Source organism: Engystomops pustulosus, chromosome 2, assembly GCF_040894005.1.
Source record: "Engystomops pustulosus chromosome 2, aEngPut4.maternal, whole genome shotgun sequence".
Classification (NCBI taxonomy): domain Eukaryota; kingdom Metazoa; phylum Chordata; class Amphibia; order Anura; family Leptodactylidae; genus Engystomops; species Engystomops pustulosus.
Genome location: NC_092412.1, coordinates 137544156 through 137571177, shown reverse-complemented (window position 1 = coordinate 137571177; position 27022 = coordinate 137544156). Strand labels below are relative to the sequence as shown.

The following is a 27022-nucleotide window of genomic DNA, read 5'->3' as shown; positions in this document are numbered from 1 at the left end:
CGGTCACTGCTCCGAAGCCGGGGCTGCACAGGCGCGGGCCTGCTGTTCTGCACATGCGCAGACTGCCGGATCGTTGGACGAGCAGCTGGTCGTAGCTGCGCGCCGAAGATGGTGAGTAGGAGGGGTAAAGTGGCTACCGGAGCGTGGAGTATCCTCACGTCCTATTGATCCACCTACCACCCGATCTACCTTTTATAGGTAGATTTGTGGTGGTAGGTTCCCTTTAATGCATGCTCTTTGTAAACGCATTGTTGACAGCAATGTAATAGGGCAAATCTCCTCTCCTCAGCTTGTGTGATGCGTTTCAAAATGCATGCGTTAACGCCACGTGTGACTGCACCCGGGAGCTCCCAAAAAACACAGGATTTAGCTCTCTTGAATAGCTGTTCACTTTAATGCCACACAGGTGCCTGGTACTACACCAAGAAGATTCACAGACATTACAATAATGTAGAACCACAGGTGCCAGTACGACTCATCAAGTGAAAGACAATGCAGACACCAACACAAAAATAAATTATAATAAAAAACACAAATCTACCTATAAAGATCGGGTGGTAGGTGGAAAAATGGGACGTGAGGATAGCCCTTTTAAGGACTAATCCTCACGTCCCCGCAATTTTTTGGTAACTTTTATGAAGCGTTTATGCTAATTTTATTATGCGGCTACTGGGGCGTGGAGTAGCCGCATCTGAGGTTACACGAGGCGGCTACTCCACGCCCCGGTAGCCTCTTTTCTCCTCCTACTTACCATCTTCGGCGCGCAGCTGCTCGTAGCTGCGCGCCCTCGTCCGACGATCCTGCAGTCTGCGCATGCGCAGAACAGCAGGCCCACGCCTGCGCGGTCACTGCTCCGAAGCCGGGGCTGCACAGGCGCGGGCCTGCTGTTCTGCACATGCGCAGACTGCCGGATCGTTGGACGAGCAGCTGGTCGTAGCTGCGCGCCGAAGATGGTGAGTAGGAGGGGTAAAGTGGCTACCGGAGCGTGGAGTAGCCACCTCGTGTAACCTCAGATGCGGCTACTCCATGCCCCAGTAGCCGCATAATAAAATTAGCATAAACGCTTCATAAAAGTTACCAAAAAATTGCGGGGACGTGAGGATTAGCCCTTAAAAGGGCTATCCTCACGTCCTATTGATCCACCTACCACCCGATCTACCTTTTATAGGTAGATTTGTGGTGGTAGGTTCCCTTTAATGCATGCTCTTTGTAAACGCATTGTTGACAGCAATGTAATAGGGCAAATCTCCTCTCCTCAGCTTGTGTGATGCGTTTCAAAATGCATGCGTTAACGCCACGTGTGACTGCACCCGGGAGCTCCCAAAAAACACAGGATTTAGCTCTCTTGAATAGCTGTTCACTTTAATGCCACACAGGTGCCTGGTACTACACCAAGAAGATTCACAGACATTACAATAATGTAGAACCACAGGTGCCAGTACGACTCATCAAGTGAAAGACAATGCAGACACCAACACCATAACTCAACCATGACATGACTGTGAATGCTTTTCACTGTCCTGAATAAGGGCGCTTTCATGCGATGCATTGCTTTTCTTGATGAGTTTTTGATGCATTCCAAAGGCTTCAGCCTTGATCACATACTGAGGTTACATTGCGTTTTACCCTGAACATTGGCAGCAACAAATCACTGTGGTTCTCCTCGTAGGGGTTTGGCCAAAATGCATATATGTTTCCAATGAAACGCATGGATTTAATAGGAAACTTATATGCGTTTTGGCAAAACCCCCTCCCAATTGCGTTTTGGATGCATTTAAAAATGCAACAAAAACACCACGTGGGAAAACGCCCTCAAGTGTGTTCACACATTGCTGTTAAAACGTTTCTCATTTTAACAGGTGCCAAACAGGTGAATTCCATTTTATGTTTCCCCTTCAAAATCTAATTCACTTGTTCAGGTCATGTTTTTAAGCTATTTGAATGTGTGAATTAATAAAACTGCGTGTGCAGTCACATGTTGCATTTACAACTGCATCACAATCAGTTTTTAGGTGCTGTTAGGTGCAGTTTTGCTAATTTAACAGGTGAAAGACATGAACTGAATGGGTGAATTTGATTTTACAGTCGGGTCACGGGCTGAGCCCTCTCCATAGCCGGTAAGTCTTTGCTGCATATTGCAGCAGAGGCTTACCGGTAAGGGTAAAGACACATGTGGCGTTTTTAGGCCGTTTTTGGGCCTTTTTTAGTTAGTGCCGATCACGGGTGTTATCACAGCGATGGCTTCCGGCAAAGCTGCCGGCAGCCTCAAAAAGATAGCGGCACATGGGCTCCACCATCTTACCTGGGATCGCCGCTCCCCGAAAATCCGTCTCCATGGTAGCCTCGGGTCTTCCGAAGACCCGTGGCTATTTCGTTTTAACCCCTTCATTACAATGTGCTGATAGCACATTGTAATGAATAAGGAGGAAAATCCACATATACTGCCATACTGTAGTATGGCAGTATATGATAGGATCGATCAGACAACCTAGGTTTAAAGTACCTTAGGGAGCCTGAAAAATAGTAAAAAAGAGAAATAAAAAAAGTTACAAAAATAAATTATAATAAAAAAACCTAAAATTCAAATCACCCCCCTTTCCCTAGAAGTGACATAAATATAAATAAACAGTAAAAATCATAAACACATTAGGTGTCGACGTGTCCGAAAATGCCCGATCTATCAAAATATGATAACGTTTTTTCAATGCGTTTAACCCCGTAACGGAAAATAGCGTCCAAATTCAAAAATGGCAGTTTTTTTGCCATTTTGAAAAATATAAAAAAATCTATAAAAAGTGATCAAAAGGTCGTACAGTCCTAAAAATGATATCATTGAAAATATTACAAAATTTTGCAAAAAATGACACCACCCACTAAAGTATAAAAAAGTTATTAGTGCCAGAAGTTGGCAAAATCAAAAAAATAATTTTTGTACAGGAGGTTTTAATTTTTGTAAATGTATGAAAACATTATAAAACCTATACAAATTTGGCATCCCTTTAATCGTACCGACCCAAAGAATAAAGTAAACATGTCATTTGGGGCGCTCAGTGAAAGACGTAATATCCAAGCCCACAAGAAAATGGCGCAAATGCGTTTTTTCACCATTTTCACTGCATTTGGAATTTTTTCCCGCTTCCGAGTACATGGCATGGAATATTTAATACCATCACTATGAAGTGCAATTTGTTACACAGAAAACAAGCCGTCACACAGCTCTTTACATGTAAAAATAAAAAAGTTATAGATTTTCGAAGGTGGGGAGTTAAAAATGGACATGAAAAAACAGGAAACTGATTGTGTGATACAGTTTTAACTACAACGTGTGACTGCACCCTGCACCTAAAGCCACGTTAGAAAGATTCAGTTTTTGAGCACATACCAACAAATAATTGAAATTGTTTGTATAATGAAAAGATTAGAGATGAGCGAGCACTAAAATGCTCGGGTACTCGTTATTCGAAACGAACTTTTCCCGATGCTCGAGTGCTCGTCTCGAATAACGAGCCCCATTTAAGTCAATGGGAGACTCGAGCATTTTTCAAGGGGACCAAGGCTCTGCACAGGGAAGCTTGGCCAAACACCTGGGAACCTCAGAAAAGGATGGAAACACCACAGAAATGGACAGGAAACAGCAGGGGCAGCATGCATGGATGCCTCTGAGGCTGCTTAATCGCACCATTATGCCAAAATTATGGGCAACAGCATGGCCATGACAGAGTGACAGAATGAAGCTAGATAGCATGTAAAACATCCAATAATTGACCCTGACACTATAGGGGACGGCATGCAGAGGCAGCGGCAGCAGCGGAAGGCTAGAGAGTGGCATGGCGACATACCCTAAATGGACTCAGGCTTCAAACCAATGGGTGGCAGAGAGGAACCAAAGGAGGTGAGCAAGAAGCGCTCAAATAATATCGGTACATGATAAAAGTTTGCCAGTATATTTTGTGGATTACACAGCAGGGTGGCGACAAAGTTAACATGGAAGCCATGAAAACAACCCAAAATTCTGCCTGACACAGCTCGTTTGATAAGGGGACCATGTATGGAGGCAGTGAACTAGTAGTAGATTAAAGGTGCTGCAGTTAAAACTATGTTAGTTGGATCTTGGCATGGAGCTGGCGCTCCGTTGCCAGGCGAGCTTTCGCCAATCCAAGCCCCTGTCTCTAGGCTACTCCCCAAACAGCACTTCTAAGAACCTTTTGTATAAGATCAAGTGTAGTAGCGTTCTTATAAGTTTGGGATATGGCGGGTGAGGGGAATGTAAACAGATGCGCAAGAAGCGCATGATGCGCATGGAGCTGGCGCTCCGCTGCCAGGTGAGCTTTCGCCAATCCAAGCCCCTGTCTCTAGGCTACTCCCCAAACAGCACTTCTAAGAACCTTTTGTATAAGATCAAGTGTAGTAGCGTTCTTATAAGTTTGGGATATGGCGGGTGAGGGGAATGTAAACAGATGCGCAAGAAGCACTGAAATAATATTGGTAAATGATAAAAGTTTGCCAGTATATTTTGTGGATTACACAGCAGGGTGGCGACAAAGTTAACAAGTTTGATGTGGAATGCCCTGTAATAGCTCTTGGGCGGTGTGCCTTTTATCGCCTAGGCTCAGCAGTTTGAGCACCGCCTGCTGTCGCTTAGCGACAGCACTGCTGCTGTGCCTAGAGCTACCGACTGATGGCGCCATGGCCACGGATGGTAATTCGGAGGAGGAGGAGGTGGAGGAGGGGTGGGAGGAGGAGGAGGTATACTAGGCCTTTGAGACCTGGACCGAGGTAGGCCCCGCAATTCTCTGCGTCGGCAGTATATGACCAGCCCCAGGGTCAGACTCGGTCCCAGCCTGCACCAAGTTAAGTGTAGTAGCGTTCTTATAAGTTTGGGATATGGCGGGTGAGGGGAATGTAAACAGATGCGCAAGAAGCGCATGATGCGCATGGAGCTGGCGCTCCGCTGCCAGGCGAGCTTTCGCCAATCCAAGCCCCTGTCTCTAGGCTACTCCCCAAACAGCACTTCTAAGAACCTTTTGTATAAGATCAAGTGTAGTAGCGTTCTTATAAGTTTAGGATATGGCGGGTGAGGGGAATGTAAACAGATGCGCAAGAAGCGCTGAAATAATATTGGTAAATGATAAAAGTTTGCCAGTATATTTTGTGGATAACACAGCACGGTGGCGACAAAGTTAACAACTTTGATGTGGAATCCATGAAAAGAACCCAAATTTCTGCCTGACACACCTCATTTGATAAGGGGACGATGTATGGAGGCAGCTATATGGACGACTTTTGGAGGTAGCAATGGAGACAACGTGTGGAGGCTGCTATGGAGACAATTTAATTTGGATAGTGCCTGTATGTGGCAGTCCAAAAAAGTTTTCAAACCAGAGGAGCAGGTAGGTGGCCCTCCAGAAAAATGAAATAGATTGAGTGCCTGTATGTGGCAGTCCAAAAAAGTTTTCAAACCAGAGGAGCAGGTAGGTGGCCCTCCAGAAAAATGAAATAGATTGAGTGCCTGTATGTGGCAGTCCAAAAAAGTTTTCAAACCAGAGGAGCAGGTAGGTGGCCCTCCAGAAAAATGAAATAGATTGAGTGCCTGTATGTGGCAGTCCAAAAAAGTTTTCAAACCAGAGGAGCAGGTAGGTGGCCCTCCAGAAAAATGAAATAGATTGAGTGCCTGTATGTGGCAGTCCAAAAAAGTTTTCAAACCAGATTAGCAGGTAGGTGGCCCTCCAGAAAAATGAAATAGATTGAGTGCCTGTATGTGGCAGTCCAAAAAAGTTTTCAAACCAGAGGAGCAGGTAGGTGGCCCTCCAGAAAAATTGAATAGATTGAGTGCCTGTATGTGGCACTCCCAAAAATTGTTTAAAACAGAGGACCGGGTCGGTGGCCCTCCAGAAAAATTAAATGCATAAAGTACTATAGCTAGAGCCAGTGGGCCCTGTCAAAAAATAGCCAGTTTCCTCTGCTTTACTGTACAAAGAGGAGGAGAAGGAGGAAAATGAGGAGGAGGAGGAGTGGATAAATTATTCAGGTTGAGCTTCCTTCACCTGGTGGAGATTGGAAATTATGAGAAATCCAGCCTTTATTCATCTTAATAAGCGTCAGCCTGTCAGCGCTGTCAGTCGACAGGCGTGTACGCTTATCGGTGATGATGCCACCAGCTGCACTGAAAACCCGCTCGGACAAGACGCTAGCGGCAGGGCAGGCAAGAACCTCCAAGGCGTACAGCGCCAGTTCGTGCCACATGTCCAGCTTTGAAACCCAGTAGTTGTAGGGAACTGTGTGATCATTTAGGACGATGGTATGGTCAGCTACGTACTCCCTCACCATCTTTCTGTAAAGATCAGCCCTACTCTGCCGAGACTGGGGACAGGTGACAGTGTCTTGCTGGGGTGACATAAAGCTGGCAAAAGCCTTGTAAAGCGTACCCTTGCCAGTGCTGGACAAGCTGCCTGCTCGCCTACTCTCCCTCGCTACTTGTCCCGCAGAACTACGCACTCTGCCGCTAGCGCTGTCAGAAGGGAAATACTGTTTCAGCTTGTGCACCAGGGCCTGCTGGTATTCATGCATTCTCACACTCCTTTCCTCTCCAGGGATGAGAGTGGAAAGATTTTGCTTGTACCGTGGGTCCAGGAGAGTGAACACCCAGTAATCAGTGCTGGAATAAATTCTTTGAACGCGAGAGCCACGGGATAGGCAGCCTAGCATGAAATCTGCCATATGCGCCAGAGTACCAACGCGTAAGAATTCACTCCCCTCACTGGCCTGACTGTCCATTTCCTCCTCCTCCAACTCCTCCAACTCCTCTTCTTCTGCCCATACACGCTGAACAGTGAAGGACTCAACAATGGTCCCCTCTTGTGTCTCGCCCACATTCTCCTCCTCTTCCTCCTCATCCTCCTCCACCTCCACCTCCTCCGATATGCGCTGAGAAACAGACCTAAGGGTGCTTTGGCTATCAACAAGGGAATCTTCTTCCCCCGTCTCTTGTGACGAGCGCAAAGCTTCCGACTTCATGCTGATCAGAGATTTTTTCAACAGGCCAAGCAGCGGGATGGTGAGGCTGATGATGGCGGCATCGCCACTGACCATCTGTGTTGACTCCTCAAAGTTACTCAGCACCTGACAGATATCAGACATCCACGTCCACTCCTCATTGTAGACTTGAGGAAGCTGACTGACCTGACTACCAGTTCTGGTGGAAGTTGACATCTGGCAGTCTAAAATCTCTCGGCGCAGGCTGGTAAACTCTGGATAACATGGTCAGTGTTGAATTCCACCTCGTGGGCACGTCGCACAACAGTCGGTGAGCGGGCAGTTGGAGGCGGCGCTGCGCTGCCCTGAGAGTGGCAGCATCTGTGCTGGACTTCCTGAAATGCGCACAGATGCGGCGCACCTTCGTGAGCAAATCAGACAGATTGGGGTATGTCTTGAGGAAACGCTGAACTATCAGATTTAACACATGGGCCAGGCATGGCACATGTGTCAGTCTGCCGAGTTGCAGAGCCGCCACCAGGTTACGGCCGTTGTCACACACAACCATGCCTGGCTTCAGGTTCAGCGGTGCCAGCCACAGATCAGTCTGCGCCATGATGCCCTGTAATAGTTCTTGGGCGGTGTGCCTTTTATCGCCTAGGCTCAGCAGTTTGAGCACCGCCTGCTGTCGCTTAGCGACGGCACTGCTGCTGTGCCTAGAGCTACCGACTGATGGCGCCATGCCCACGGATGGTAGTTCGGAGGAGGAGGGGTGGGAGGAGGAGGAGGCATAGTAGGCCTGAAACACCTGGACCGAGGTAGGCCCCGCAATCCTCGGCGTCGGCAGTATATGACCAGCCGCAGGGTCAGACTCGGTCCCAGCCTCCACCAAGTTAACCCAATGTGCCGTCAGCGATATATAGTGGCCCTGCCCGGCAGCACTCGTCCACGTGTCCGTGGTCAGGTGGACCTTGTCAGAAACGGCGTTGGTCAGGGCACGGATGATGTTGTCTGACACGTGCTGGTGCAGGGCTGGGACGGCACATCGGGAAAAGTAGTGGCGGCTGGGGACCGAATACCGAGGGGCGGCCGCCGCCATGAGGTTGCGAAAGGCCTCGGTCTCTACTAGCCTATAGGGCAGCATCTCCAGGCTGAACAATCTGGAGATGTGGACATTAAGGGCTTGGGCGTGCGGGTGGGTTGCACTATATTTGCGTTTCCGCTTCAGCGTCTGGGGTATGGAGAGCTGAACGCTGGTGGATGCTGTGGAGGATCGTGGAGGCGACGATGGGGTTTTTGTGGCAGGGTCCTGGGCAGGGGGCTGACTATCAGCTGACACAGGGGAAGGAGCAGTGGTGTGCACGGCCGGAGGTGATTGGGCTTGTTGCCACTGAGTGGGGTGTTTAGCATTCATATGCCTGCGCATACTGGTGGTAGTTAAGCTAGTAGTGGTGGAACCCCTGCTGATCCTGGTTTGGCAAATGTTGCACACCACAGTCCATCGGTCATCCGGTGTTTCCTTAAAGAACCTCCAGACTTCTGAAAATCTAGCCCTCGCCGCAGGAGCCCTCGCCACGGGAGCTTCACTAGTTGACACATTTGGCGCTGATGCACCAGCTCTGGCCCTGCCTCTCCGTCTGGCCCCACCACTGCCTCTTCCAACCTGTTCTGGTCGAGGACTCTCCTCCGTCTCAGAAGCACTGTGTTCACCCGGCCTATCAACCCAGCTTGGGTCTGTCACCTCATCATCCTCCGATCCCTCAGTCTGCTTCCTCCTCGGACTTCCTGCCCTGACAACAACTTCCCCACTGTCTGACAACCGTGTCTCCTCATCGTCGGACACCTCTTTACACACTTCTTCCACTACGTCAAGAAGGTCATCATCACCCACAGACTGCGACTGGTGGAAAACCTGGGCATCGGAAAATTGCTCAGCAGCAACCGGACAAGTGGTTTGTGACTGTGGGAAGGGTCCAGAAAACAGTTCCTCAGAGTATGCCGGTTCAAATGCCAAATTTTCCTGGGAGGGGGCAGACTGGGGGGGAGGAGGCTGAGGTGCAGGAGCTGGAGGAGTGCCGATTTCGGTGACATGGGTGGACTGCGTGGAAGACTGACTGGTGGACAAATTGCTCGAAGCATTGTCGGCAATCCACGACATCACCTGTTCGCACTGTTCTGGCCTCAACAGTGCTCTACCACGAGTCCCAGTAACTTCAGACATGAGCCTAGGGAGTATAGCTCTGCGGCGTTCCCCTGCTCCCTCATAAGCAGGTGGTGTCTCACCCCGCCCAGGACCACGGCCTCTGACCCCTGCAGTAGTTGGACGCCCACGTCCCCGCCCTCGTCCTCTACCCCTAACCCTCGGGTTAAACATTTTGAAAATGAGAGTTATAACTTGAATTTTTTTTTTAACTTTTTTTTGTTTTTTTTGGTTTTTTTTGTGTTTTTTAGTTTTTAAAACCAAACGATGCTATCCTATTGCTATGGCTATTTTCCAGCCAAGTATGAAAGCACACTGCTATGCCAGATGAGATGACGCTGAGTTATGAAAAAAATAAACGTAAAATAAAAAAGGAAATGGCAGACTGTGCCTAATTGAAATACAACCCCGGGCCCTAATAAATTTTCCCACTTCGGTCTTTGCGATGGATATGTGTGTCACTAAGCGCAAAACACAGTGGTTGCAAGTCTCACTCCAAATTGCTCACAATTTGCTAGTAGATGCACTGCAGCAAGTACAGCCACCAGCAGATCAACCAGAAATCAAATATATATAACGCTACTGTAGGCGTAAGTAAGCCGTTTGGATTCTCCTATGGCTATTTTCTAGCCAAGTATGAAAGCACACTGCTATGCCAGATGAGATGACGCTGAGTTATTAAAAAAATAAACGTAAAATAAAAAAGGAAATGGCAGACTGTGCCTAATTGAAATACAACCCCGGGCCCTAATAAATTTTCCCACTTCGGTCTTTGCGATGGATATGTGCGTCACTAAGCGCAAAACACAGTGGTTGCAAGTCTCACTCCAAATTGCTCACAATTTGCTAGTAGATGCACTGCAGCAAGTACAGCCACCAGCAGATCAACCAGAAATCAAATATATATAACGCTACTGTAGGCGTAAGTAAGCCGTTTGGATTCTCCTATGGCTATTTTCTAGCCAAGTATGAAAGCACACTGCTATGCCAGATGAGATGACGCTGAGTTATGAAAAAAATAAACGTAAAATAAAAAAGGAAATGGCAGACTGTGCCTAATTGAAATACAACCCCGGGCCCTAATAAATTTTCCCACTTCGGTCTTTGCGATGGATATGTGCGTCACTAAGCGCAAAACACAGTGGTTGCAAGTCTCACTCCAAATTGCTCACAATTTGCTAGTAGATGCACTGCAGCAAGTACAGCCACCAGCAGATCAACCAGAAATCAAATATATATAACGCTACTGTAGGCGTAAGTAAGCCGTTTGGATTCTCCTATGGCTATTTTCTAGCCAAGTATGAAAGCACACTACTATGCCAGATGAGATGACGCTGAGTTATGAAAAAAATAAACGTAAAATAAAAAAGGAAATGGCAGACTGTGCCTAATTGAAATACAACCCCGGGCCCTAATAAATTTTCCCACTTCGGTCTTTGCGATGGATATGTGCGTCACTAAGCGCAAAACACAGCGGTCGCAAGTCTCACTCCAAATTGCTCACAATTTGCTAGTAGATGCACTGCAGCAAGTACAGCCACCAGCAGATCAACCAGAAATCAAATATATATAACGCTACTGTAGGTGTAAGTAAGCCGTTTGGATTCTCCTATGGCTATTTTCTAGCCAAGTATGAAAGCACACTACTATGCAAGATGAGATGACGCTGAGTTATGAAAAAAATAAACGTAAAATAAAAAAGGAAATGGCAGACTGTGCCTAATTGAAATACAACCCCGGGCCCTAATAAATTTTCCCACTTCGGTCTTTGCGATGGATATGTGCGTCACTAAGCGCAAAACACAGCGGTCGCAAGTCTCACTCCAAATTGCTCACAATTTGCTAGTAGATGCACTGCAGCAAGTACAGCCACCAGCAGATCAACCAGAAATCAAATATATATAACGCTACTGTAGGCGTAAGTAAGCCGTTTGGATTCTCCTATGGCTATTTTCTAGCCAAGTATGAAAGCACACTACTATGCAAGATGAGATGACACTGAGTTATTAAAAAAATAAACGTAAAATAAAAAGAAACTGGCAGACTGTGCCTAATTGAAATCAAACCCCTAATAAATTTTCCCACTTTGGTGTTTGAGGTGGATATGTGTGTCACTAAGAGCTAAACACAACGGTAGCAAGTCCCCCTGCAAATTCCTCACAATATGGTACTAGCTGCCAGCAAGCCCAGCCACAAGCAAATTAAAAAAAAAAGTATAACGTTATTGTAGCCCTAAGAAGGGCTGTTGGGTTGTTGTACAATCACTCCTGCCTAACAGTAAGCTAATAGAACACCCTAACGCTTTCCCTGACCAGCAGCAGCTCTCTCCCTAGCGGCATCCAGACAGAGAATGATCCGAGCAGCGCGGGCAGCGGCTAGTCTATCCCAGGGTCACCTGATCTGGCCAGCCAACCACTGCTATCTACGTGTAAGGGTACCACGTCATGCTGGGTGGAGTGCAGAGTCTCCTGGCTTGTGATTGGCTCTGTTTCTGGCCGCCAAAAAGCAAAACGGCGGGAGCTGCCATTTTCTCGAGCGGGCGAAGTATTCGTCCGAGCAACGAGCAGTTACGAGTACGCTAATGCTCGATCGAGCATCAAGCTCGGACGAGTATGTTCGCTCATCTCTAGAAAAGATCTAACATTTTTCAATATATTTTCTGTATCAATTCACAGTTTTCTAGATCTCTGCTTCCTGCCATTCTACCTTGCTCCTATTGTTCCATACGACTGTTTGTATATTTGTATATGTCCCCTATGATTTTTTAACCACTACAGAATATGATGGCACTATATAAAGATTACTGTATTATTATAGGATGCTTTATTGTTCTACTTCCACACAGGTGCACAGCTCGTTAGAACACACAGTCTAATCAGAGCTGTGTGATGCTAACGAACCGTGCACCTGTGTGATATCACATGTTTGCTCTTAAAAGGGGTTTCTTAGGAGAAAAGCTCACATTATGCCTTAGGCCGGCGCCACACGTAGCGCTTTGTCTGCGCTTGCAAACGCAACGCAGACAAAGTCGCGCCCACCGGGGCGGGCCTCGGCCCGATCGCATCTGCGTTTCTATGGAAACGACTGCGATCGGGAATGAGCCATCGGCGTTTTGCGTTAATTTAACGTTAATTTAACGCGAAACACCGGCGGCTCGTTCCCAATCGCAGGCGTTTCCGTAGAAACGCAGATGCGATCGGGCCGAGGCCCGCCCCGGTGGACGCGACTTTGTTTGCGTTTGCGTTTGCAAGCGCAGACAAAGCGCTACGTGTGGCTGGTTCTGTAAGGCATCAATGACAAATCACTGAAGCTAGGAAGAGAAAACAAATCTGTATGTGATGCATAAGGCCTCATTCATATGGCCGTCTAGGGGGATACGTATGCAGCTGCATATACGTCCCCATAGATGGCAATGGCGGCCCGGTGGCAATACAGTGCACGGATTGCTCTATCTTCCCCCGTGTCTGCAGCTATACGGCGCTTTTTTCTATAGAGGGGGGAGGGGTCACCTCCTCCTCCTCTCCAGAGCACAGCTGTATGCCCGCCCGGCTGCGACTGTATGAATGCACCCTAAGACCTCATTGCTTCATGAAAATTATGCAAGTTTGATCCAATTTTGGTCAGAGTTTGATGCTCAGATTTTAATAGTTAATCGTCTGAATGCTATGCAGCAATGTGTATTTTTAGCACAAAATCATCTTTCACCTGTGTGAGAGTCTTTCTGAATGGGCGTTTTTTCCTGTGATTCGTATCAGAGTAGGGCATTCTCTAGTTCTGACGCAGCTCATTGCAAAAGAGATACACAGCAAGGAAAAAAATGATGTGTGTAAAGATCTATTGAACAGCTATCAGCTGTGAATGTTTTGTGCAAGTCAAATGTGATGACGGATCGCATGAAACTTGCGCGAGAAAACCGCTTGTGGGCATGAGGCCTTAGAACAGGAAAAAAATGCCCATTCAAGTCTATGCATGAAATAATGCGTGGATGATCCTAGTTGCGGTCACTTTTTTCTGAACAAATTTCCTCAAAGTAGCTGAGAGCAGAGAGAATCTGACACAGCTGAAATATAATTTTAAGCTACAAAAATAATGCATTGGTGCATCGCACAGGGACTGAACTCTGAATGATCTATGCTCTGAACACACTCAAAAATCTGACCAACCTGAAAAATCTGATCAAACTCGTACAACTTTCACTATCAAAGTCATTTGATTGTCAACACGGTTCGTTGGCTAAAGGCCTTAGCCAAAATGGGCTCAGTAAAAGAGTAAAAGATTCTTTTCACACAGTCAGTCGCAAAAGTGTCTATAAACTGCCTGAAACCTCTTGGTAAATGTGATGCAAAGTGATTAAGACAAGCACAAAGGGGGTATATAATTAGGCATGCTCCTTGTGACAGTTCTATGTCTGTTTTTGGAGCTCTGCTGCCCTCAGATTCAATAAAATCTACCATGAAAATCCATCATGATAAACCAGGGACACATTCTTATAGATCCAGGCAGCATAACTGTGGTAATTATCTTATATTTTTTATCCATAACCTCTTTCCACCAAAAAAAAATAACTTTTTAAATTATGCTAATGAGCCTGAAAGGTTTCTGGGGCAGCTCCCTCTGCAGTAAGACCGTCTCACCCTGACCCTCTGCTCCCTCAGCACTTACCTCATACAGTGGAAGTGGGAAATGCTCCTTGCACACTGTAATAGCCTGTGAATTTGCAGCACAGAGGGGCTCTGGGAACTACCCAAGTAGTCACTTGAAAAAGGGAAAATTGTAGCAAATCCAATAAAATTTAAATCACTTTATTCTTCATTCTTTAAAATCGTACCGTGGTGTACAAGTAGGCGTGAAAACCTACGCATTTCAGCTTGTCTAAGTCATCACACCATGAGTAAAGCTTAGACAAGATGAAACGGGTAGCTTTTCACGCCTACTTGTACACCACTGTACGATTTTAAAAAATGAAGAATAAAGTGATTTAAATTTTATTGGATGTGTTACGATTTTCCCTTTTTCAAGTATCTACAGATTCAACCCAGAACCACGTGTGCACTCCATTTAACAGACCTCCAACACCATTTGGACTTCAGGGTATGTGAAACTTCTATCTATGTTTTTTCTCAGATTTTTACCCAAGTAGTCTTTCAGGCTCATAAGTATAATTTTAAAAGTTCATTTTGGAAAGAAGAAGGCCATGAATAAAAACATATAAGTAGCTTACTACAGTCCTGGTGCCTGGGTCTATGAGTTTATCCATGGTTGATTTTTATGGTAGATGTCCTTTAAAGTGGCTTTTGTTCCTTGATAAATCTGTTGGCAGTGGAGTCAATTTGCGCCTAAATGGAAAGTCGCAATACATGAATACAGTCCACTTGTGAACACTTGGCTATGCAAGTTTAATGAATTGCACCACAACTGCGCAAAATCAACATCACACATAGACAAAAAACAAAATGATACATCACCCCAAAGTGTTCATGGCACAAACAACAACTGAATTCTGATTGACTAAACTGAAGAGATTGACAAATCTACCCCATTCTCCTTAAATGAATACAGCAACAGTCATAGTCAATGACAGAACATTGTTTATTATGTTTTAATGCTGTGGCTATTGGTATCTGTATGATATTGTTTATATTGGGAACACAGAAAAACTGCATTCCGAGACAAAGATAATGGTTCTTTGTTGTATATGACATAATCTCTGGTAACACGCTGCGGCTGCCTTCCCGGCTGTACAAATATTCATTTCCTTGGGCCTAATCTCTGCTGCACTCATCCTCATATAGAATGGAACCGAAAATCTTCATCCAATTTTTCTTTAAACCAAGAGGAAGTGCAGTTATCACTTTCTATCACATTTCACACCAAATGGTCTCTGGAAAAGTCTGAAGTTACAAAAATTAGGAAAGCCTTGATGCTATTTATATTACCAGGAAATTAGAAATCATTAATAAGGTCATCAGAAATGACTGCAAGGAGAATGGCATTTTGCAAGTGTAATTAGATTATTTTGTTGAGAATATCACAACTTGCTTTGGCCCATCAAAAAGAATTAGGATGACACTATACAACCCTAAGCAGGAGCTATTGACCGGCTGATATAAATTACAATATAATAGGAAATCTACTTTAATTTTCTCATGTAAATGGTTTGGCCATGTAAATTACCTTTCGCAACCCTAAGGTTGATTATGCTCTTTTATGCCCTTAAAATTTTCCATGACCTAATTCTCATTTTTATTTTGCAAGAAAAGCCAAGCACTGGTTAATAACAGAGAGTTTTGTTTTAAAAACTTATTGTGTAATAGAAAAGCTTTTGATTGACAGATTTGTTCCTTGCGTCCATGGCCTTAACCTCACCCCGACTATTGCATGGCTGACTTCAGGAGAAGGAAAAAGATTGCTGTCACTTGCTCTAATAATTTCTCTGGGAGAAACATATATAATGTTATGCTTGGTTACCACAACAACTTTATATTTAGAAATGCATTCTTTTGTCTTAATATCTATGACTTATTGTTCTTTCTTTCGCAGTCCTTGGATACCTATTGCAGAATAGAAAGTGGATTTTCAGGCATTAGAGATGTGTACACTACAAGTCCCAACCATGATAATGTTCAACAAAGTTTTTTCATGTCAGAAACATTAAAGTGAGTAGAATGTGTTAAATCATATTTTCTCGCCTTTTTATGTATATAATTAAAGTGTTCTCCTTTATTACATTTATTACAAAATATATTTTTTATTTATATATGCCCCATGTATGTGGAGCAGATGGGGAAGGTCTCATTCTCTCCTTATGAGTCAATAGCCTAAAAGACTTATGGCTCTTTCACTTTGGCGTTGTTTTTCTCGTCCGTGGTTTAGTGATTTCCACACATGGCTCATGAAGCCATTGATTTATATGGGTGTTTTCATATTGGCTTGTATTTTCAATTATCCGTTGTCCACAAAAAAAAGTTAAGTAAAAGTATGTTTTCAAAGCAATGTTAAACTTTCAGTTTTGTTGCGTACATGGAGACAAAACTGATGCATCATGGAGACAAAACTGAAGTAAAGCTGAGACTCCATGGACGCAATGGATGCGCAACTAAAGCTGAACATCAACGCCAATGTGAAAGAGCCCTTATTAAACTAGTTTAATGAGCAATAAAAGATGAACTGACCAGCCGGACATCAAGTTAATGCAAACCTGTAGGGGATTAGCCTGCCATTTTTCATTTCTCCAGTGTTTATTTCAAAGTTTTTTACCCCAAAAGGTGATCCATTGTTCAGACCACTGGGCAATAAAAGTCATGGCATTTTACCATGATTTAGGGTAGTAAATTGCCATGATCATTATTTATAAGAGATCTAGGGATTCAGTCTGATCCTGGGTAAAAGGAAGTCAATTTGGAAAAGCTGGTTTTCACTATTGCTTTTAACCCCTTAAGGACGCAGCCATTTTACAGCTTAAGGCTCAGCCCGATTTTTTGGATTCTGACTTGCTTCGCTTTATATGGTTATAACTTTTGAACACTGTTACTTATCAAAACGATTCTGAGATTGTTTTTTCCCCACATGTTGTACTTCATTTTAGTGGTAAATTTTGGCAGATAAGTTTTGCGTTTATTTACAAAAAAAAGAAAATGTGATGAATTTTTTGAAAAATTTGCCATTTTCGAAATTCTAAATCATCACGTTTTCAGGCAGATAGATTTACCAGCTAAATAAGTTGCTGAATAACATTTCCCATTTGTCTACTTTACATTTTCATAATTTCTGAAATATCTGGATAATTTATTTTGACGTCACGCGGCTTGCAAATAGAATATCGCTTTTCCGGATTTTCAGAATTGACTATTTTGGGGATAAATACAGTTTTGAATGAAATTTTACATATTTAGCATCAAAACCCCCTATATAACCAACCCATTTTCAAATCTGCACCCCTCAAGCTATCAGAAACAGCTTTTACGAAGATTGTTAACCCCTTGAGATCTTCATAGTAATTGAATCAAAATGGAGGTGAAATTTAGAATGGTCATATTGTTCCCTTATACGTTCATTTAGCACCAAATTTTACACATTTCCAAAATATAAAAAGAGAAAACCCACCATACAATTTGTTCTGCAATTTCTCCTGAGTACAAAGACCCCCCACATGTGGCCGTTACTTGTTTTATGGGGGCACAGCGAGGCGCAGAAGGGAAGGAGGGCGCTGCAGCTGCCAGGAATTTAGTTTCCTCATTGGCCCCTTTTGAAGGCTATAAAATTTTCGCTTTTTCGTTATTGGGGCCATGTGACGGCATTTTTTTTGCGGGATGAGATGCTTTTTCCATTGTTACCATTTTGGGGTTGGTATCACCTATTGTTGAAAATTTAGGAACTTTTTTTGAGGGCAGGAGTAGAAAAGCATCAATTCTGTACTGGATTTTTTACTTTTTTTTTTTTGGTGTTCACCGTATAGACTAATAATCATGTTATCTTTATTCTATGGGTTGATACGATTACGGGGATACCAGACATGAATATATTTTCTTACGTTTTACTAAATTTGTCAAACAAAACCCTAATGTGGGGAAAAATCTATAATTTTTGTATTGCCATCTTCCAAGTGGCATAACTTTGTTACGTTTTTGGCTACGGAGCTGGTTGGTGGCTTGTTTTTTGCGGGACATGTTGTACTTTGCACCAGTATCATGTCTGAGTACATATGGTTTTTTGGTCGCATTTTATATCATTTTTTGTGGGATTGAAAAGGTAAAAATCATAATTTTTGGAGGGTTTATAACAGTTTTTTTTTACGGCGTTTATCGTGGGGGTTCAATAATGATTTACTTTTATTCTACGGGTTGTTACGGACGCGGTGATACTATATATGTGGGGTTTGTGTTATGATTTAGACTTTTTTTTTGAGTTATATGTCTCTTTATATGTTTTGGGGGTTTGGGGCATTTTTAGTGATTTATGACTTTATTTTTTTATTGAATAACTTTTTTTTTTACTTTTTCACTTTTATACCATGGGACATGAAGAAGCAATCTTCTGATTGCTTCTTCATGATAATATTCTGCAATACTCATGTATTGCAGAGTATTATCAGTGTCAGCCTATACACTTGCATAGGCTGGCACTTTGCCAGTAAGATGACGTCACAGACGCCATCTTACTGGCAATTCTTGCTAGTAACTCTGGGGTCCAGATCGGACCCCAGAGTTACTATAGCAACGATCGGCGCCCCCCGAAAACGGTTCGGGGGGGCCGATCGTGGGGGAAAGACCCCCCAGATACTTGTTAGATGCCGCGGTCGCGCTGACCGCGGCATCTAACGGGTTAAGCACCCGCGATCGGAGACAACTCCGATCGCGGGTGTTACACTGGGGTGCCGGCTATTAGTTACAGCCGGCACCCCGTGTTTCCCGATGCCGGTTCGGCTCTGATCCAGAGCCGAGCCGGCATAGGAGCCGTGGCGGATATATCCGCCACTGAGCGCTAAGTCACTGCGCTCCGTGGCGGATATATCCGCCGCGGAGCGCGAAGGGGTTAAAGGCGTTTTGATGTTATCCCTTATCCACAAGATATTGTATTACAAGCTTATTGATGAAGGTCCCACTGCTAGGACCCCCTACAGTTCATGACCCCTAGAACCATTCAATAGTATGGGAGTGCCAAAAATGACAGAGAACAGCATTCTTCAATGTCCAGCACTCACAGTGAAGGTCAGTGGTGGCGATAGCTGAGCGCTTTGCACTTCCATAATACAATAATAATACAGTACAATAGAAATGCTGGACTGCGCTCAAAGCGATCTGGCGTATTCATCAGGGGGCGGTCCAAGGCGCTGCCTCTTCCCCTGAACCACCCCGCCCACTCCATAGGGCAGAGGTGACCACCCCTAGCCCTGCCCCCTCATGAACACGCTCGACGGCTTTGAACGTGGTCCGGCGTTTCTATAGTACTTTGCAGCCACTGGCATCCATGTCAACAAGCCTACACACTACCGGAAACTCATGTAAGGTATATACCTATGTTGTTTTATTATTGTCCTATAAATATATTGTACCACATTGTATTTGTGTACTGTACAATTATCTTGATTAAGGTTCTCCTTCATGATTGGTCTAAGTCTTTAGCCCCTCCTTCACATTACTGGAGGCTGGGCTTTATATACTCAGTTGTTACCCTTATGCATCATTTGTCCCCATTTCAGTCAAAAGAAGGGTTTTATCCCGAAACATGTCAGTTTTACCTTTGGACAAACTGTTCATACCTGGAGTGTATCTGCATCCATTTAATGATTTATTTGTTATTCTGTTATATTGTCACTTTTTATTAATAAATGTAAGGTCTATTTTGTATTGGTGTGAGGAGAATTAGCCTCTTTTAGGCTTTAACTTATGCATTTAACTGCTCATAAATAACAAATCCAAAAAGTGTTGTCTCCTATATGTGCACTGTGTGATATTAAGATGGTGTAAAATTCCTATGAATGCTTCTTTATATCCTGTAACTTTTAACCCCTTGCCCTCAACTAACATCATGGTATGTCGGTGTGCAACAAAGGGTCCTGCCCGTGAGCCCTCTCCATGGGTGTTTGCCGATCGTAGATGGTAAACTAGTAAATCCTGCTGGCATATTAGCAAGGATAGTTGCTCCATGCGGTTTTTGGACAGAAACAATGACGGAGGCTGCAGTACTTTTCCTCAGTTTGAATAAAACAGATGGATAACGGATCCATGCCAAACTGACCATAAAATTTACATTGATGTAAATGGGATTTTTAACTGATACATTCAACCTCCATTAAACCTCCATTCTTCACTTTTTTAAAAGAGGGAAGGAACGGTAGTGTGAATTTAGCCTAAAAGTAAAAGTAATCACAACATTTCACAATTTTGGAAATAAAAATAAAAATAATCAAAAACATGTTAGTTATCGTCATGTCCCGAAAAGTCCCTATATATCAAAATTAAAAAATGATTACCGTATATATTTTTGAGTATAAACCGACCTGAGTATAAGCCGAGGCCCCTAATTTTACCACCAAAAACTGGGAAAAACCTATTTACCTGAGTATAAGCCGAGGGTGGGAAATGCATTGGTCACAGCCTCCCAATATAGTCCCCTGTAGTATATAACTTGCCAGCCCCCTGTAGTATATGACCAGCCCCTTGTAGTATATAGCCAGCCCCTATAGTATGTAGCCTGCAGGCCCCTGTACTATATAGCCAGCCACCAGTAGTATACAGCCAGCCCTCTTAAGTATACAGCCAGCCAGTCTCCTTAAGTATACAGCCAGCCAGCCTCCTTAAGTATACAGCCAGCCAGCCAGCCCCCTTAAGTATACAGCCAGCCAGCCCCCTTTACTTTACAGCCAGCCACCCCCATTTACTTTACAACCAGCCAACTAGCCCCCTTTAGTATATAGCTTGCCCACATGAAAAAATAAATATTACATACTCATCTTCCGGCAGGACCGATTCTCGTCGCGCACCGATTGCACATATCAACTCTTCCGATTCTGTTGCTTTTGTCCTCATTAACAGTTAGTTAAACCTGTGTTGACCATTGTCTCTTCTTGCTAAATAATATATTGAATGTTCAGATACAGCAGTCGTCATTTGTGACAACCTCTCATACAATGTGATAGCATTGTCTCATTAAGGACTTCTTTGTCTTTATGGACATGCCGCTACGTTGTGTGTAATAACAGTTAATGAGTCAAGGTAATTGCCAACACAAAATTTGCTAAACATCAACTTTGAAACCAGCATTTTAAGAATTTAATTTCAAATTAAAATAATTGCACAAGACAATACTATGTCAATAAATATTAAAGGGCTCATCCGGGAAAGTAAAGCCCCCACTTCCTCCAGAAGGAGAAATACTCTACTCTAGCCTGTGGGTGGTATTAAAATGGATAAGCTTAAATGCCAAATACAGTCCATGGACAATAGTGATGAGGTTAAATGAAAAAAAGTCCTTTCTTTTCTCATCCTGGAAGTGAATTGTATTGTCTGATACATGTATTATAGCTTGAATATCTTGAATCATTATGACTAATGCATCTCATTATATCTCTCTGTGTGTTCTACAGATACCTCTATCTCCTGTTTTCAGAAGATGACTTGTTATCATTAGAAGACTGGGTTTTTAATACTGAAGCACATCCATTGCCAATAAATAAACTCAAATCCATTTAAAGCACAAGAAATCAAATACATATCTTTTCAGTGTTTTTATCTGAAATGTAAATTTTCATACAGAAGAAATTCTATTTTGTGAGCTAATTTGAGATACCAAGAGTTGCATAAAATATTATGTTAGATGTTTCTTGTTACATTTTAGCACTAAAAGAAATGGTGGCCTTTTGCAGAAATTTCTGCGCTTTTTATTTATGTTCATATAATTGTTACTAGCAGATGATTATAGTTTAGAAGTGCTATCCAAAATGTTTGTGAAAAAAAGTGTCTGGGATGCTCTTATTAGTGCTATGTGCCATAGATATTTGCTCTCTGTTTAGAAGACTGTGTAACACTTCTGCTGAGATTTTGGTAATATTTAAATGGTAGCTCCACATCACACCATTCACATTCAAAATTTTTAAATAATTTCATAAGAAATACTTATACTCACCATTTAAGTTATCACATGTGTCTTTGGACACATGTCTTGTCAATGAAAATGTTTACCCCCCATCACCCAAGTGACTGCTAGCTCCACCTGTTCTAATTCAGGCCCTGCTTTTAGTTGGTTAGAGGAAATGCATTGCCAACCTTCTATCTTATTTATTAAAACCAGATACTATCAAATATAATTTATTTCTCGGTTTTATATGCTCAATATTCTCCTCTGTTCTTGTAACAACAATTGTTGATATGCTTTACAGCAGATTCATGACTAAAGAAAGCAACAGTCTGGAGCTAACTCATTGGCCAACAATTTTTTAGTGTTTGTGCAAATTTGCTCTGAAATGAACGTACAAACTGCCTGCACATTTATTTATAAAGGGTCTGCGCCAGTTTTGTGTCATGGCTGCACTGTGTCCCTAAAGGGGTGTACTAGTGCTTAGTCAGAGTTTACACCACCTTCATTACTGACGTGCGCCACAATTCTGAAGCATGAACAAAGTGCCCCCCCCCCCAAAAAAAAAATGGTGCACACTTCCTGACCAGTGCAGGGGGCATTGGATTAACCATGTGCCAGTTTTGATTAATCTGGCGCACTCTGCGCACTCTGCAAAACTCCACATGCAAACAACACATAGTACAGACTGCGCTAGTTTCAATAAATGTGGGCCATTGAGGTGTACTGAGAGTTTCTTAGGCACTCAGGGAGGGTGTAGATAACATTTAACATTATATATTGTTATTACAGATTGAAATGATGGTGTTATATTCTTTCGTTATCTTTATATATTGTTTGTGGTAAATAAGCAAATGCTGCATAAACTGCCCTAAAGAATTAGAGGAGATGCATAAAACATTATGCATCCAGTATATCTATTCCAAAAGGAACAGATTCCCAACTGTAGACAGCACTGTTTTGATGTAGGGAACTAGAAAAGATAGCTGAAAGTCGGCACTCACAAGAAACTCCCAAGGTCTTTTCCACATAGTTACTTTATTTAAGTATAAAATACATTACATCCAACATGAGGTAAAACAGTTGGGTTAACGTTTTTCACTAAGTGGAAAAGACCTTGGGAGTTCCTTCTGAGTGACGATTTTCAGCTATCTTTCTGGACTTGTCCGACAGCCATGGTTTGATAGTTTGTGCACCAGAGGAGCAGAAAGCAACCTGCCATTCCTGAGGATTCATGTGTGCTGGTGGGCTGGCTTTGCTACCCTTGCTTAGTTTTTTTCTTGTGAGAGTGTAGGGAACTGGTTCAGCTGAGTGAGAGACTTTTGACTAGAGTTGGGAAGCAAGAGTCTGACGACTAAGGGTTGAGGAAAAAGAAAAGGTCAGTAATTAGCATGTTTGTCTGCAGGTAACTTTAACAAGTGTCAGTCAGTTATAAAGCTTATAGAGAAAATTTCAGCATACACTACTATTTATTAACTAGATAAATAGATAGTGAAATCTTTAATGTAAAAAACTTGTTTTAAAAAGTAGGTAATTTCTCATGAAACATTCCCTCTATGCAGATTCCAAAACAACCAATTAATAGTTGACAGATTATTGTTATTGCAGATTGTAGGGGAACTAATCATCAGAGTTCACTATATTGGACAAGATAGATAAATAGATATCATTTTTATTTTAGCTTAGATGAAACTTGCTATTCAAATTACCATTTTTAATATAAACCTGTGTTTGTATTTTGAAAATGTATGAAAACTATGGGTTTTAAGGTCAATATGATTATTTCTACGAGCAGAGGGTTCCTGTAAATATTTGGCTCCCTTAAGTTAAAATAGCTTAAAGGAGCCACCCATACTAACAATTAACTGGTAAATGCCAGTTAAGACATTGTTTAGCTTAATCCTTTCTATGCAATCTAATACACAATAGTAAACAATTTTTTATGGCGGCAGTGGGCTCCCAAGTGCAGGTGCACAGTGTTACTCATATGGTATGCCTTATGATGATACATACAATAATATGTTACTACAATAATAGTTTGAGAGAGTAAAAATGCAAATTGTTAATTATTACTAGCAATAATATATACATTTATAGATCCCTATATCAATCTATCCCTATGTGAGAATATAAAAAAAAAATATTTGTGACTTTAAATTATAACATGTAAATAATCATAAGCAGTTCAACATTCCCTTTAAAGACTAAGCCTCTGTCTGGCAAGATAATCTATATTAGGAGACTGAGTAAATGATAATTCTATGATATTATTATTTACAAGAACTTCATAGTTTTGCCCTGCAGAAAAGTATGTTGCTTGAAAACGTTTTATATCTCACTGACATGCTGAGTTGCATCATGTAAATGAAAAATATTGAAGGAATACAGACTTCAAGTAGTAGTAGTAAAACAAACAGTATTCTAACATTGAGTCCTTAAAGGCAAGGAATTAGCTACTAAAGTGTAGGAATAGATTAGAACTATTCTAGTCATAATAGTATATCAAGACGAATTGGCTCCATAAATGCAAGTCACTTGATTCATGTTTAAGTGTGGTCTTCTAAAGTGCAATATATTTTAATATGATTGGTAAGAGACCTGCATATCACATAATGAAGACCCTGTCTTTCATAGGTTGGAGACAAACATGGAATTTTTGTAGTTATTTTAATTCAGATTATGCTGCATTTTTTGCTGCCAACGCCAGAAGTGTTTTAAAAGAATGAAAACATACAGGAATGTATTAAACAGGCGGTCCCCTACTTAAGGACACCTGACTTACAGACGACCCATAGTTACAGACCCCTCTCCCCACTGTGACCTCTAGTGAAGCTCTCCGCATGCTTTACTTTAGTCCTAGACTGCAAAGATCAGCTGTAAGGTTCCTGTAATGAAGCTTTATTAATCTTTGGTTGTATTGCAGCAAAAAATTTTGAAACTCCAATTGTCACTGGGGCAAAAAAATGTTTTTGTCTGGAACTACAAATATAAAATATACAGTTCCAGCTTACATACAAATTCAACTTAAGAGAAAACCTATGGAACCTATATTGTATGTAACCTGGGGACTGCCTGTAATTTGTTCTAAATCCATTCCTGGTTTTAGATTAAAAAAAAAATCTACAACAAACATATGTATATCTAGTAAGTTTTACAGTAAACTTTAAATATATTTAAAAAAAGCTACACATCATGGCATCAACATACAGACCACTCCCTTTATTCCAGGAGATACCAGGAAATCAGGCTGTTTAAAGGAAATGCTTAGATATGACTGCTAAGCCAATCACTGGAGAGAGCAGGGACCCAGAAAGAAGTAGAGTGCGGTGGAGGCAGAAACTATTATGACAGGTGATTGGGAACCCCTGTGTTATATTGATGCACCCATATCTAGCCTTTTCTTATCCATTAATAAGCTATAACGCCCTTTTAAATTGTTTAAGCTTAAAAAGAAAAGAGAATCCCAAGTTTTCCACTTCCTTTGCACCACAATCTTATCTTTCCAATGATCTTCAAACTTTCCAGTCTCTTATTTAGAAAAACAAGTTGTACAACCCACAACACTTGTAGCGGAAACATCTTTTACATAACCCAGTTCTGGTAATTCACATTTTGTGTAATCATTAAAAGCCTCGCTTATCATTTTGCATGTTATTGTGTTAAGCATGGCTGCTGTTTTTGGTTGGCATAACACATTTTTCCAGTTTACTATAGATGTAACTTCAGGTCTACAGGATGCCAAAATGTAGCTCATTTTGAATGTTTAAATGTATTGCCTCTGTATCTTTTATTCATTAAAAGCCTCTCGCTGTTTCAATGGAACACGACACAAACCGCTTTCTTTGTTGTATCATTCTTATAAGTATAAGTTGTATACTACTATGTGTGATGCCAGTGACAAGGGCATACAACATGTGCTTAAAAACATGCACTATGGACAGCTCAATATGTCACCCAACCTATTTTAACAGTAAATTACTATGAAAGAAATCAGAAATAGTTTTATACCCTGATTGTTCTTGAAATAACAGATAACAATGGACAACCTAATACAGAATAAAAGTATTGCCCCAACACCACATTTAAAATTAGAATTTATATGTGACTACATGCACTATTTGGATGAAAATACTCAGATGCCTAAAGTATAAACACTGCACTTTTTCATTTTTGAATTTCCATTTTACACTCACCACTTTCAAAAACTTTTTAGTATTTCTGTGTACAGAGCTGTATGAGGGCTTGTTAGTGCCAGTATTTAATAGTTCATGCCATGTACTGGAAAGCAACCTAATGCAGTGAAATTGACAAAAAAAATATTTGCGCCATATTTTTAGAGCCCTGTTTTTTTAATTTTACTGTGAACTCCAAATGACACATCCCCTATATTTTTTGAGGTGGTACAATCATTGAAATACAAAATGTATTTAGTTATGGTGTTTTATTTGAATTTTAAAATGTAAATCTTTTTTACAAAATAAATTTCTTTTGAGGCCTATTAAAGTTTATGGAACTGTGTAAAATAATATATCATTCTTGGCTCGAAGAGCTGTACAGCCTTCTAATCACTGTTTATTAAAATTTTATGTGTAGCAAAATGCCCAAAAAGTGGCGATTTAGATATTTGGGGGTTCACTGCCGGAAAAAATACTGAATCAACATTTTCAACAATGTTTATAGTCTCCACCCCTCCCCCCCCCCCCAGGACTAGGACTCTCACATAGACTCCGGGCAGTTACAGAAACTGATTGTCCCCACGGATGATGTCATGGGTGGTGACGATCTGGTACAAGATGCACATCTAAATTCCCCTGCAGGCTTTGCCGGGGGCATACAAATGGTTAACCCCCATGATTGTGCCAGTGTTAGCAGTGAGTGTTTGTTGCTTTATGCAGCCTTGCATTCCATGAGCCTTCTTCATACACCTGCTGCTGCACCATGACATTGGGGCAAGGGATTAATTCTGATTTAGAGAAAGAACAAACTATCATGTAGCAAACTAAAATGACAATTGTAACAGATTCATGGTTCAACCTCGTATCCTCTTAACACCTCAAAGGGCTTTTCCCACAAATTGAAGTTAGGCCCTATCCACAGATTGTCTAAATGCCTTAACCCCTTAATGACCGCCCTATCGGGATTCTACGGCGGTCATTAAGGGTACTTCTTCTGACGCGTACGCCTTTCTACGGCGGCGCGTAGAAGGTCAAGCATGACCGCGGCGTGCAAGTGTGTCCCCTGTGGATCGGACCCCCCCGGTGTGCTTACCGGGGGATC

General features: G+C 42.3%; 1 protein-coding gene across 2 annotated transcripts in view; it reads left to right on the top strand.

Annotated features, from left to right (window-relative positions):
* Positions 1-26150, top strand: part of MAN1C1 (mannosidase alpha class 1C member 1) — a 99539-nt gene extending 73389 nt beyond the window's left edge. Inside the window, exons 12-13 of one of the 2 annotated variants that reach the window (XM_072136650.1) lie at positions 15713-15828; positions 21258-26150. In XM_072136650.1, the coding sequence (XP_071992751.1) occupies positions 15713-15828; positions 21258-21363 (222 nt within the window). In that variant the 3' untranslated portion in view covers positions 21364-26150. Of the gene's footprint in view, positions 1-15712; positions 15829-21257 lie in introns of those variants that run through there. The other variant, XR_011853214.1, reaches the window with a different exon arrangement.
* The last annotated feature ends 872 nt before the right edge of the window (positions 26151-27022 follow it).